We start from the raw sequence: 14,643 nt of genomic DNA on the forward strand, positions 1-14,643 counted from the left end.
AATTATTACACCATAAAAAAACGACCTCCTCTGGGTCTCAGGGGGGCAAAAAAAGAAATACTTTCTAAAAAAAAAAAAAAATTAAGATGTAAATAAGTGATTAATCTTTTTTTTTTTTGTAACAGGTGACTTTTATTTAGTAGGTGTAGCAAATAAGTATCATTATGAAACTGGTGAACTGCTTGTGTTTTGAAAATTTGGGATATTTAAATATAAAAAAAGGGCTTATTTTCTCAGTACGTTTCTCACTAGACAGGCCTGGGCTTGGTTTAAGGAGAAGAAAATCCCACTGATAAACATCCAGAAAGATCCGCCGCACCCATGGGCAGGGCCAAGGCCCTGTCCAAATCCGCACACTACAGCACTCAATAGTGCGCCACAACAATAGCAGCACGTCGAACTGTGTCCTAATACACTGCTGTAAGGGTGCGGCTCAGGGCGCGCACTCGGGTGTGGTCCTATGAGCTAATGGCGCGTTACTGATACAAGCCTCCATGTTACAACATGTTCATTACACATTCACAGTACAAGGAAATGTGAGATGAGGCGTGGGAAAGAAGATATCACTGTTAATTTAGTCACAATCGGGCTTTATAATTCCTTATGTAAATATAGGTGGGTGACAATTTAATGGACAAATAGAACAACATATAGTATTTGCAGAAACTCACCAAGACAGTTTAACAAAATATCTTTTTGGTATTTTATTCATAGTGAAAGAAAGTGCTTTCTAAAACACCAAACTCTCTCATTGGTGTTTATTTAGGTTGAGATCTGGGGATTCTACTCATCAGACTACTCAGTATGAGGCCTTGAGTAGACAATTTTACAGTAATAAAACATAATATCATACATGGCTGTCGTATTTGGGGTCAATGTTTTTTTTTTTTAATCTGACCTTAAATTCGTTTTCGAATCGGGTTGAAGCAAAAGCTGTCTGAATAGTAAGACTGCACCCTTGTGGTGTAAGTGTTTAACTGCAATTAGTCGTTGAATCGAGTGTCCCAGAATGAGATGCCTGTTCATCACAAGACAACATACAGTATATGTGCCTTGTGATGGTCCCTTGAGATCATCTTTAATATACTGTATACAATCATACACATATTTAAAGACAAATATCAGCTTTGCATTTTTAATAAGAATAATTTATTTCATCTAAAAAACTGCATCTGTTGAAACAACTGAAATCATACTCAGATGAGTGAGTAAAATGTAATGCATATAGGGTTTACAGAAAGCAGACAATACTATATGTGTACGGAGATATATGAGGTATACAAACACGTTTACATGAAAGTGATATTGTGGTAGGTGTACATGGTCAAGTGATTACATAGGAGTGAGTGATTACAGTACAGAGTTAAGTTATTTTAAGACATAAATTCACATGTGTAGTTTTAGTTTATTAAAGTTTGTGTAAACATCAAATACAGGTGTTAATCAGAAATCATTAGGCCATTAAACTAATGTAAAGGAAATTAGTGGTTCTTAGAATCACCTTCTATTAGATATACAGTATATCTTCTGGGCCTGATAAATCAAATCTGTTGTTAGTTAAATTAATAAAAAAAAACATTAATGGCAATGTAAAAAGCATATACGCCTTACGTGCTACAATAAATAAAATTTTTCTTATGTGACATGAACGTGTAAAAGGGATAAACATGATGGGGTGTGCTGTTATAGGAAAATAATAAACAGCAGGGTGATAATGGAAATTAAGCAACCCATTCTGACCAATCAAAATAGAGAATTCAGCAGGGCTGTGGTATATATTTGCTTATACAGTGTTATTGCTTACAATTCGGTTACTATTATCTTTCAGTGATATTCTTGATTATTGTTCTCCATTTGTGACCAAGCAAGATAATTGGTCCAATCAAATTCCTGAGACAGACACCTATCCTTTAGTTATATGCTGGTCTGCAAACTCATCACTATGACGCACACATAGTTTTATTAATAAAAACTGCCAAAACTTTTTGGCTTGTGGTGCTAATAACTCCCTTTTGTCAAGAATATATAGCCTACTCAAGTAAGAAAGTCAGTAAGAGATATGCCCCACTCACAGCTGGCATTAACATGTGACCTGTGTGATTGAATCACAAGTACACAGCAGAGATGAATAGCCACTCGCTCACACCTGCCATTTTGAACATGTCCTCAGTGATCATTTGTGATTACATAAACGAATAGAATTAATATAAATTAATATAAATATAAATTAACATAAATAATTTTTGCTGGTCAAATGTTTCCATTAATTATGCTGATTTTCTGCTGCATTTCTTTTCAATTGTCTCGCAAATAATTTTACATTAATCTTTACAGACTGGTCAAAACATATGGTGGTCTGTTAACAAAACTTAAATGAACGAAACATTAGACAATGAAAGTAGCTATGAGGAGCAGACACTTGCGTCTCAAATTGGGAGGTGTGATTGGGAGCATAGAGAGAATGAGGTCTACCAGTCAGATTTGTAACTATCCAAAACGAGGCAGATACGATCAGAATGCTCTGGAGTGTAGTTCAGCTTAAACTTGTGCACACAGGTGGGAAATGCCCAAGACATTTAGTTAAGTGTTCACATTTTGAATCTTGAATCTTGGTTATTCAGTCTTCTGGTTCTACAGCGTCAGGCTCCCTTTGAGAATCGTCCTCATCTATAACCTTAGGTAGCTCCTTCAGTTGTTCTTGCAGGCTACCTACTGCAAGCCTCATCTGGTCCTCTGTACCTTCTAGGGACTTCACCTCCATGCTGTAAAAAATGTACAGGAAGAGAGCAGAGAGAAGGATGGCAAAGCATAGTGCCCCCAGTAGGTAGAAAGAAGCTTTGGGGAAAGGCTTTTCAGCTCCGAGCGAGAATACTGGCACAGCAGCTATGGCCATCTCCAGCAGCAGCAAGGCCAGGCCCATAAACCCTGTGCGTGCAGCCGTGTGGCGCATGCGCTCAGCACAGTGCAGGCCTACCTTCACCTCCGTACGAGCCTCTGTCACAGTGTTTATCAGCTCAGAAAGACTGGCTAATAAACAATACAAGGGAAAACAGAGAAAGCATTTAACAAGAGGACTAAGGAGGAACTGTTGAACAAACAAACAAAAAAAAAACATTTTCTAAAGGTAATCTTCATTACCTGCATTGCAGTCTGTTTCTCTCTTCTCATCTTTTAAAGGGCAAAGCAGAAGCTCAGTGCTAAGAGCTTCATGGTCTGAGTAAGGGAAGTCATACCCAGGAACGAAGCCCTTAGTAGTGGACATAGAATTACAGCTCACCTCCACTCTCCCTGATCCCTGTAAACCAAATACAGTTTCTATTTTAATTTTTATGTCTTGTATGGTATGTGTGCTAATATGAATCACTTTATAATGAAATTTAAACATAAGGTGTATTCCGTATGGAATTACATAGATTCATTTTGCGTTCATATAATAAAACACCCAGTTGTCAGTTTATTACGCATGCCTCAATATGAGCTGCACTCTTCAAAACAATCACACCAGCACTCACTAATTCACAGTGTGCTAGAGTCAGTGCTGTGGGTAGACATCATGTGCAAAAAAAAGTGTGTATAGTGTGTGTCCCTGAAAAAAATTGGTATTGAATGGAGGTGTAATTTTGATGTGATCTGTCCAACAGTAAAATCAAGCACACTCACCTTGAATAAGATGTAATCGATACGGATTCCTCCTCCAAATGGACTAAGTTCACGAGTATTTGTGAATGGGTTGTCTGTTATATGGGTGAATCCATGTTCACATCCCTGAAAAGTAAACACTATGTAAATTTTACTATTAACAAATGAGACACAGCTACAGTAAGACACTCTTGTCTGGTCATGAAAATACATCTTGTTGCATACACTGGATTGTATGAGTTTTACTCAGTTTTATGTACTGTTTATGTACTTACTTCAAAGCTAGCTGTCTCAATAAAGCAGTCCCGAAGTCCAGCGTAGCTGCGCAGCAATTTTACACCGAGGTCTTCAGGATGCATGTTCAAATCTCCCCCTAATATCACTACATCTGCCCCAGCACATGTGTGTCTGAGTGGGAGGAAATACAGACAGTGCTTTAAACTACATTAAAAGTATTTAAACCTATAGTGACGGAAGCATTTGTGTTAGAACGCACTTCTGATTTCTAAAACACACAGCTAAAGGCATTACAGTTATGCTACAGCTCTGATGGTGCTTTTCAGTTTAGGGACCTACTGTACATGTGAACAGAATTATGTTTTTTTTTTTATTATTGTTGTTGTTTAGAAGTACACTTTTGGATTTTCAGATGTTGTCCCTGTGTGGGTTTCCTCCAACTTCCCCAGTTTCATCCCACTGTCCAAAGAATGCGAATAAGTAGACCTGCAATGCTAAATTGTACGTGCATGGTTCACTGCAATAGACAAATATATGACCCACAGGCAGGGACAAGCCTAATAATGGTTCTAATCATGCCCACCAAATGCACTTAGATTCCATGCGCTAAAATAAAATTGCTGCGTAGACAGCATTGCATTAAAAGCATAGATATAAAGAGCTATTGTAATCTCTGTTACTACAATAGAGGTAAAATAAATGTTATTTCATCAGCAAGCTGAAAACCTGATGCTGTAGCCATGACGCTCTCTAAAATAACCGAGTGGTTTCACAGTAATGGTAGTATATACTGATGTAATCACAACTCGTCTTATTTGTAAATTGTATTGATTTTATCTAGAGGTTATTTTATGAAGAATCATAACATATTCTCAATTTAAGAGGGTGGACACTTAGATAAGCCACTGTGTATATATGATAACAGTATAAATGTTGGTCTGTTTTGTGCTACTATTACATTCAGAACATACCTTGTTCATGTAAAATTGTTTACTAAACTGACTTTTTCTGGTCTGGCCCACTGCACATTTGACTAAGTGTAATGTGTCCTGAAACCATAAATGAGTTTAACAGCCCTGTTCTAAAACCAGAGAGTGGTTTAATACCGTATAAAGTTTTGGAGTTCCCAGGCTTGCACCACTCTGTGAGGGAGATAGGAATCTTGTTCTCTGGAATACTCAGCATGCAGCTGTTGGGGAAAAGTGACAGCAATATAACACAGGACTGAACACGTATCTGCACAATTAAGAAAACAATATATATTTTGGACTTACATGAGTGACGTAGACATGCACCATCAACCCACTGATATTCAGCAGTAATTTCCCAACAGCTTTACCCCCAAACCAGTCTCCATGATGGGCCTGACACAGAAGAGAATACTCTTTGAAAGTCACTCATCCACCCAGCTAGACATTTATAATCCTGCTTTATGTAAGGAATAAAACACTTTGGGCATGCAAACAATGACAGGGTTGTGTGATAACCAGCCCAAATCTGATTATTTATGTGTAACATCACATCCCAAACTGTTTTTCTAAATAATAATTTGCAATATTTTAATTTGCCATACTGTCATTGTTTATAGTTACAATACAATTTGTGAAACCTCCATTAATCCTGTTCCTGTAAGTTAGTTAGTTAAGTTAGTTCACCAGTGTCTTTTTTCCTTCTCTTGAACGTAATAAGACAAAATAATGCAGCTTGTTGTGTTATAGAGAAACACAAGACCCTCCATCCTAAAGACTTTCCTAAGGAAAAAGAATAGTTAGTTGGTTAGTTAGTTAGTTAGATGGTTAGTTAGTTTGTTAGTCCACCAGCAACCTCCCTGGTGCAGAAAAGTACCATCTTCACATCTTACTTTTACAAAGTGCTGATACATTAAAAAGATCTTACAGAAAGTTTCAACTGTTTTAATAGTTTTTAACATTTTACTATTATGTGTAGGGTCTGCCATAAAAGTGTGTTTGAATAAGCTGCTACGATAGAAGCTGTAACATAGTATTGTAAAAGAGTCCATTAATATAAACATGTGCAGGTGGATCTACTGTCATGACCATGCTTTTAGTGAAAAAAAAACTTATGAATTCACTGCATAAATTAATGCTTTGGTCTAACAGCAGCAGTCGAATCAAAAGGATCTGCCAAAGTGGTATTTGTCTTTTAAAAATAAACAGTCTGTATGAACCCACCATGTAGGGGTAACCATTTAAGGAGTATTTGTAGAGAAAGACATCATGGATTCTGTGCCTGGAAAAGACCGCCAGTCCACTTCCAAAAAATCCACTGAGAAGCAGAGGTTCAAATCAAATAAGAATGTATGATAACATATTAATTACAATGTTTTTTTTTTAATTTCTCACAATGAATCTCTAACTTTTTTAAAAACTTTAAAAGAATTTTACGAATGCTAATGTAATGCCTATGGATGTATTCATGAAATAATATTACCTCTTACACAGCATATAGTATAATAGTAAACTAATCATAAATACATAAATGAAATGGTCGAACTTACCTTTTAAAATAATGGGAATAAGGGAGTGTGCTGCTAAGCTTCGTTTTCAAGAAGTAGAAGTCTTTTTCACTCCAAACCTAAACCATAGACCATCAGTAGAAGAAGCAAAAAAAAAAGAAAAGGTAAAGGGTTTTTTTTTTGCATTATCTGAGTTTATTTCTCCATAATAACATGACTAAACCACTTCCTTAAAAAACAGATGAACTTGGTCAGTAATATTCTAGCCAATATTCCTTCATCCTTGCAAACAGGTTATCGGGTTATTCAGGTAAAAAAAAGGCTAAAATCATCTGAGAGGAAGTGGAAGAAATCACACCTTTATGCAGATCTTGACTCTTACCATACACTCCTGGACAAATTCTCCTCAGAAATAACTTCTGCCAAGACTTCCTTCTACAAGGAAAAGCTTGAAGCTTTGGCACAAGGCCCCCTTCAGCTCCACAACATCATCTGATTCCCCTACTCCTTCGTTGTCCGTAGCAGCAGAAGAGATTTATAACTCATCTGGCCTTGCAGTCCTTCTACCTGCCCATTGGTTCCACTTCATTCCACTATGCTCCAGACCATCTCACAAGAACTTCTGCCCTTCATCACCACTATCATCAATGGATCCATATCATCTGGTCATGTACCAACTACCTTCAAGAGAGCAAGGGTTTTTCCCATCCAGAAGAAACCTGCTCTGGGTCCATCAGACATCATTAACTACAGACCGGTATCACGGAACAAGCTCAAAGATCCCAACCAGTCTGGCTTTAAAGCAGCACATTTGACAGAGACAGCCCTTTTGGATGAAACTAAATGCTGCTAAATCAGCCAAGCTGTGATCAGTCCTCATCTTCCTCCCCCTTTCAGCAGCATTTGATATGGTCAACCACAAGATTCTCTTGTCTACCCTCAAGAATCTTGGGATTTGCTGTTCAGCATGGGAATGGTTTGCTTCCTACCTGGAAGAATGCTCATATCAGGTAACGGGAGTAACATGTGTTCCACACAGACTCTCCAATGGTGTCCCACATGGCTCATTACTTGGTCCGTGTATACTCACTCTCTTGATGAAGTTATTTCCCACACAGGTTCTGTTACCACTGCTATGTTGATGATTCACAACTTATCTTCTCTTTCTCACCCTCAGATACCACTGCTACTGTTCGGATCTCAGCATGTCTGGCAGATATATCATCGTTGGATGACGGCTCATCAGTTGAAGCTCAATCCTAGCTGATCATCCCAGGTGATTCCTCCCCAGGTCATGATCTTCCAATATCCCTGCACAACGATCTGATCTCCCCTTCAGTCGCAGCTCGCAAAGCCCCAATAACTCAAAGCCCCCATAATTCCTCGCACTGCACATCGCACCCTCAGAGCTACCAGCACTGCTCGACTAGTCCCACCATCTCTCCGGGTAAGAGATAAGTATACTACAAGACTCTTTTCTGTTCTGGCACCAAGTTGGTGAACTTTGAACTTATGAACTTTCCCTAGGTGTCCGGATAGCTGAATCACTGGCTATTACCAAACGACGGTTGAAGACCTACTTATTCATGAAACACTTCAACTAACATTTTCTTCCATTTTTGTTGTAGGTGCGTATTTAAAAAAAAAACTTTGAACAGTGATTTAGGCTTATGGTATTTTAAGTCTGTAGCCTAGTGAACCAGAGTTCATGCACTCAACGATAGATACTTAAGCACCTTTGTACGTCGCTCTGGATAAGTGTGTCGGCCAAATGCTGTAAATGTAAATGTGTACCAAAAAAAAAATGCAGCATTGCCTAGTGCCTCAGTATGAAACACGAACTCATTATCTGCATGTTACTGTTATTGGATCAGTGTAGAAGGAAAATTAATAACATTATAATCCTCCTAAGTGAGGTTTGCACTATGTTTTATTGAGTATATGATGCTTGTGACCTGCATAAAGTATTAAAAGTTGATCAATGTAAGAAGCAAAGTCCTTTTAGTGTTACAGTGTCAATAACAATTTGCTGCTGTGTACAGACAGATGGGTGATGTTTCACAACCTATAATAAGTATAACTGCACTATAGTGTGGAGCCATACAGCAATAAAAATTAAATAAAAAAGATAAATGAGGCCCATTGTGAGTGCCGACAGCATCTGCACTGAGAAGAGGCGTAAACATCCAGATGCATCAATGATAGAATCAAGACCTAACACTGTCAATGTAGTGACCTTGAGCAAGAGCTTAACCTGGTGTCAAAGCTGACCCTGTGCTCTGACTCCTACTTTCTAAAAAGCTTTGAAATGTGAAGAAAAGCATTTCATATCGATATATGACAAATAAATGCTTCTTCGTTTTTCTTTCTTCCTCCATAACACGGGAAGCCAGTTGCTGCATATTTTTGGACTGCTGCTTCATGCTACATAACAAGGTAGCTGAAGGCATCCTGAAGAAAGTGATATCTACCCTCTTACATATTCATAACCGCACAGAGACTCACAACTGGCTAGTGTTGCAGTGATTGACAAGGGAAAGGGTAATGTAATCCCTACTAACCAGAGAGCATGTCAGTTTTGCTCTCTGGGAGTCCTGGCCATGGATGGCTGTGGCACTGTCAGAATCCAGTTGTGATCTTCAATAATAATGGAAATATTGGGTCCTGCAGGCTACCAGTCTCTGGCTGGTTTGTAATTTGGAGAACACACCATAAAAAGAAGAATTACAATATGTTTCATACCATACCAAGACACCTTTCTTTGTCTTGTGATCTTTGTTCCTATTCACTTGCGAGTAGATATTCTACGGTTTTAGTTTTCTTTTTGTTCCAGAGGGAAATCAATCCTTATGCACATTTGCACTTTTGATTTTTCTGCTGACAATGAGAATGTGTGTGTGTGTGTGTTTGTGTTTATCTCACCTCCTGCAGTAATGCCACGTCATGCTGCTCCTTGCTTAGCAGATCTCCAATCATGACATATCGCTCAGTGCGGTGCTTACTAAGGTAACGGATTCCCCTAAAACCGCAAAAGCACAAACACATAAACACAAAGCAAGAAAGAAGCAACGTGACTGAGCATGATACGATTTTATGGTACACTGTGTTGTATCAAAAACGCCATACCTCTTCTTCTAGCATAGTATAAACTGTGATAAACCTGATACTGCCTTTGACTAAATTATTCAGCTGTTACCCTAGAAGTAGTCAGATTAGGAGTCAAAAAGCTAGAGCTAATTAAATTCCTTCCAGTCATGTTTTTTTGTCCTTAAGCAGCTTAGTTGAGATTACTTTTTAAGATGTTCCAATCCTCCACTGAAAGCAGCAATGTAAGGTATATATATACATATATATATATATATAGGTATATATGAATGTGTGCTCACCAGCAGTTGAGAGAGAAGATACGTAGTCTTAGAGGCATGACTGCTGTCACAGGATTGTGAGAGAAGTGTGATCCCCTCTGCAGAAAAAATGCCTGTCAGCAAAGAAACAAAAAGGTCAGCAAGAAAAAGATGGTGCTCAGTCACATCACAAATCAAAGATTGTGAAGAAAAAGCTTGCAGATTCTGAGCTATGTAAAGATCATAAACAGTATGAACAATGAGACACAAAATTGATTTTTCTCAAACTTTAAGCTACAGTATAATTTGCCATTGCCAATATAACAATATCTCCAGAAAACAAAATACCCAGTTGTACATGAAAATAAATTATTGTGCATTATTATTATTATTATTATTATTAGTAGTAGTAGTAGTAGTAGTAGTAGAAGACTCTAATCATATAAAAACCCAGGTCATATTAATGATTTAACAGTGAGACCGTTTGTGGCTATATACGTATCAGTAATAACACACTAACACAAAATAAAAACATTTATAAACAGTTAGAAGGTCATTTATAAGCAGTTAGACGGTACATTCAGTAGAGTGTTGTTTACGGAAACGCTTAGATATTTCAGGAAACTTCTCTTTGTTGCGTTCTGAAGAACTTTTCCTAATGCAGTTTATCCCAAAACGACAGTTAATGCGTTTATATATAAATATGTACAAGTTGGTGAAAAAGAAGAGCATGTGAGGTAAAAATGAATGAAACTATGTAAAAAGTGACCTGACTTAACTGTCATGACAAATGACTTTTGTGAGTATTTACAGTGCAGCTAAAGCTAACTAGCTAAAGAATCATTTAGGAGTTCAGCTTAAATGTAACGTTGATAGTTTACGGTTACCTTTTCAAGTTGAAAAAGCTGGAAATTTTTTTTTATCCGCTATAAACGATGTGGTAGACTTGAGATGTTTCCGCTATTGTAACGTGAGCTGTCACATCACAGACGCATAACAGACTCCGATTCATTACCCTGCTGTTTCCGGGTCTGGGTGACGTCGACATGGGGGGCGGAGTTAGTTTGTTCATTTCACCTCACTGGTGTGATATGTGAACAAACTAGATGCTTTAACTGGCTTGACAAAATAAATGTCTGGTATCATGAAATATGTGGAGATGTGAAAACCTAGAAGGAATCTATTTAATCTAGGTATGTGTAAATGTTTGGCTTTAACTGTATATAGGAAGTAAATGCAGTGTATGTCATTAATAATATGATTATGGTGGTAAAATATCAGCAGTAGTACACAAGTTTCCAGTCAAACACAACAAAGGTCCTTCATTATTACGTCTCTGTGAGACTCACAGTAAACTGTGTCAGGGAATTGGAAGTTCATTGACTGGTGCCCTTATTTTCAACTCCAGCAACACCAAGATACTCAGAAGTTCAGCGATATCCCAGCTAGCCAACAGACCAGCAGATGTTTACTGAAGAAGTGTTTGCAAGTTAATCTGTGTAAAATAACATTTCATCTACAAGATAATAAACTAGAGAAAGTTCTTTACCACTTGAGTGAGTTCTTGCTCGGCAAACATGTTTAAAAAAATAGTCTTATATGAATATATACATTGCCCAGATAGCAATTACATTTGGGCCACATGTGGGTATTATCTGGCACATATGGCCTAGATGTGGCGTGGCTATAACTTTAAAATCGGCGGGAAATGTTCTCTTGGTTCACAACTCATTTTGAGGTATATGGCCCAGATAACAATGAACACATGAGAACCATATGTGGTTGGGCTATGGCACACAGTGAGAAACACGGACTTGTGGTAAACCTTTGGCTTATACGTGGAAAAACACAGGAATCCTGAAATCAAGTGCGGCAGACATCCTCCGTCCCACACCTCAGGTTGCTATGCATCTTCCCTCCTATTGGTGGAGTGAGACTACGGCGCGAATGTGACTGAGACTCGGGCAGTGGGCGGCATTTCTGCTTTCCTCACGACTGTGTAAGCTACGTTCAGGTAAGTGATTAGCACTTTACAGTCATATCATTGAAATATGCAGCATTATGTGTCAATATTGCATGTTATTAAGCGTTTAGTTATTAGTTTAATTGAGGAAGGGGTCAAATTAGCTAATATTTTCCTCAGTTTAACAATACAGTTTAATGTACGCTAGGGCTCCGCTGGTTTGGCGTTTTAAATTCCGATGTTTTTGGCTATAAATCAACAGTACTTAAGTAAAGTTGGCCGCATATTCACAGATTGGAGTTTTCCAAGTCAATAACTCCTGAGCTAAACGCTGTTACTACACAAATAACACCTCTTTTCTATCGTAGTAATGTAGAGAGGCAGCTACAACCCAATTTTCCTCAAAATCAGCTTTCCTCCGTGGTGGACAAAATACATGTCTCTATGTGCGAACCAAGGGACCGTCTGCAAAGTGCAAAACCCGAAAAGCGAATACTAAAAACAGTCAACTTGGGAAGAATGTCTTTTTGTACAATTTTTGTTTTTTTTTATATGAAAATATTTCCCCCAAGTAAGTGTTGTAGTATAACTATCAGGACATCAGTGATGTGTGAGCTGAATTTGGTGACAGTACAGTGTTCGCTTTTCGGGATTTGCACTTTGCAGACGATTCCTTGGAATCTCTCTTATGCACTGAAAGTCATGCATGTCTTTTTTATAGCAGAATACATCCAGTGTAAATTTTAACCAGTTGGTGAAAAAGTATTCTAAAAATATATTCTAAAAACAAAATCTAAATAATTTGTCAGAAGAAATTATGGTATTATTATGGCCAACATATTGAAAAATACAATTTGCAATTCCTTTCGAAAATATACTGGAAAAAAAAAATTTTGGTCAATCAGAGGTGGTTAATTATTGCAATTAAAATATTAAAGGAGGAAATTTATATTAAATGATTTTTCCCCCATTATCCTCCAACTCTAACTTCCATATTGTATTGCTGCTAGCATTATTTAAATTCATCTTTATTGCAGAGACTGAGAGGGGGTAGGAGGGAGCGAATGAAGAAACATGAGGCCCAACAAGACACTGCCGACCCTCATTAGGCACATCAAAACTCAATTTCTCAATTTAAGTTCTCTGTACAAGTTAATCTGATTTTTTTGTATTTTTTTTCTGTGATTTTTATTACTCTGAGTTGAATACATCCTTAAAATTATTCTTATGTTTACTCTTAAAGCTGTAGTTATTTAAACATGTGGGCCATATCTGGGCCGACAAACACAAACTAATCTGGGCCACAGCTCAGCTGTTTATCTGGCCCAAATCTGGGCCAAAGGAAATTTGCTGACTGGGTGGTAACTATGTTGTTCAACACCAGGAGCTAATGGATGGCTTTAACTTGGTGAAAATGCAAGATGGCAAAAATGTGCATATAAACAGAATAAAGATTACACATGAAGAAGTAAAGCGAGGTGCATCTATCAGAAGGAGTGCTCTCATAAAGAGTTTATCATAGCTAACTAGCTAGTGGATCTTGTCACAGGTTTATTTTACATGAAGTGACAGAGACGCCATCATATTGTCTTAGCATGTGAATCTGTGAATCAAAACAGGTGCAGGGCCTACTTTTTGGCATATATACAGTATAAAGAACAATGTGTGTGTGTGTGTGTGTGTGTAATTCCAATGGTAATAACATATTGGATGGCTATTTATTATAAGAACATAAGTAAGATTATAAAAGTAATATACAAGATATCTTACCTGTAAAAGACATGGTGATGTGATAAGTGGGAAAGGATACTGTAGGAGAACATGAGAGCCGGGTGACCTCAGTCAAAATAATAGCCACAATTTTAAAAGCATAAAGAAATATTTTTGTATTTTATTATTATTAGTGATTATTATTATTATTATTATTATTATTATTATTATTATTATTATTATTATTATTATTATTATTATATAGAATGGGACTGACTGGCTTTAACACACCAAGAACCTTAACTAGGAATGTACCTTTTGTGATTGGATAGCTGGATATCTTGCAAGCCTCGTTTCCTCTGCCCCATGTATCTCTGCAACAAGAAAGGCCACTATACCCAGTCAGGTCACTCAGGTCACCACTCAAGACGAATAAATCCTTCCAAATTTTAGTGTGCTTTGGTAATCATAGCAGGGGTAATGCTGTGACCAAGCAGCGCCTTTCACATTGGGCTACAGTACACATGCTATTGCTCTGTCCTATGAAGTGCATGTACTGTAATGGCTTCACCTATAAGTGTCTAAGTTATAAGTTACTAGAAATATAGCCAGTGTGTGTGAGGACTGTGTCCAGGGCTATAGCCAGAGGTGCACCTTTGCATGATGTTGGTGCTGTGGTAGGCTGGTCCTCTTCAACACTTTCATCAGGCTTGGACTCAACCCCAGGTCCATTAGGGTTGATCTGGTCTTCTGTACACTAAGCAATTGTCTATGCCAGTACCACAGAGCCTCATTGTGGCAGAATTGGTATTGATGCTTCCATAGCATTAAACCATTGACACAGCATTGAGTTTCCATGAAAGGGAAAGTTTCCCCCTATATAACCTGGGTCCCTGAAAGGGGAACCAGCTGCTGTGTCGCTTGCCACACTAGGCATTTCTGTAAATTTTCCTTCTGTTAAAATCAGCAAACCATTGGGAGACAGCAGCCTATGATATGTCAAAGGAAATATCCCGGGCCTATATTCAAGGTTTTAGATGTACCTGTATAGAAAGGATATATTGGACACATGATATTCACACTTCTCTCCCTTTATATGTCAAGGTGGTCAAGGAGACATGCTAGAATTCAATAAACATTATGAAGAAGGGTTTCCAAAGAGAGAAAAAAAATCATATTCATCAATAGTTCATAGTATAATTCTTTTTTCCCCTTTACTGATTGCTCTCCCTGTATTAGTCTTGGCCAATTCCCACCCACCATCTAGCTCTCCT

At 37.8% G+C, this 14,643-nt stretch overlaps 1 protein-coding gene across 1 annotated transcript; it reads right to left on the reverse strand.

Moving 5' to 3' along the window:
* Positions 1–1,126: 1,126 nt before the first annotated feature.
* Positions 1,127–10,740, reverse strand: smpd2b (sphingomyelin phosphodiesterase 2b). Its single transcript, XM_027147316.2, has 11 exons — positions 10,584–10,740; positions 9,739–9,830; positions 9,275–9,371; positions 6,395–6,471; positions 6,069–6,162; positions 5,151–5,240; positions 4,983–5,065; positions 3,915–4,047; positions 3,661–3,765; positions 3,139–3,295; positions 1,127–3,027 (listed from the first exon to the last, which is right to left on the reverse strand). The coding sequence occupies exons 2-11, from the start codon at positions 9,774–9,776 to the stop codon at positions 2,618–2,620; spliced, it is 1,284 nt and encodes a 427-aa protein (XP_027003117.1). The 5' UTR covers positions 9,777–9,830; positions 10,584–10,740; the 3' UTR covers positions 1,127–2,617.
* Positions 10,741–14,643: the final 3,903 nt, after the last annotated feature.

The sequence above is a fragment of the Tachysurus fulvidraco genome, chromosome 5 (genome assembly GCF_022655615.1).
Source record: "Tachysurus fulvidraco isolate hzauxx_2018 chromosome 5, HZAU_PFXX_2.0, whole genome shotgun sequence".
In the NCBI taxonomy this organism is placed as follows: domain Eukaryota; kingdom Metazoa; phylum Chordata; class Actinopteri; order Siluriformes; family Bagridae; genus Tachysurus; species Tachysurus fulvidraco.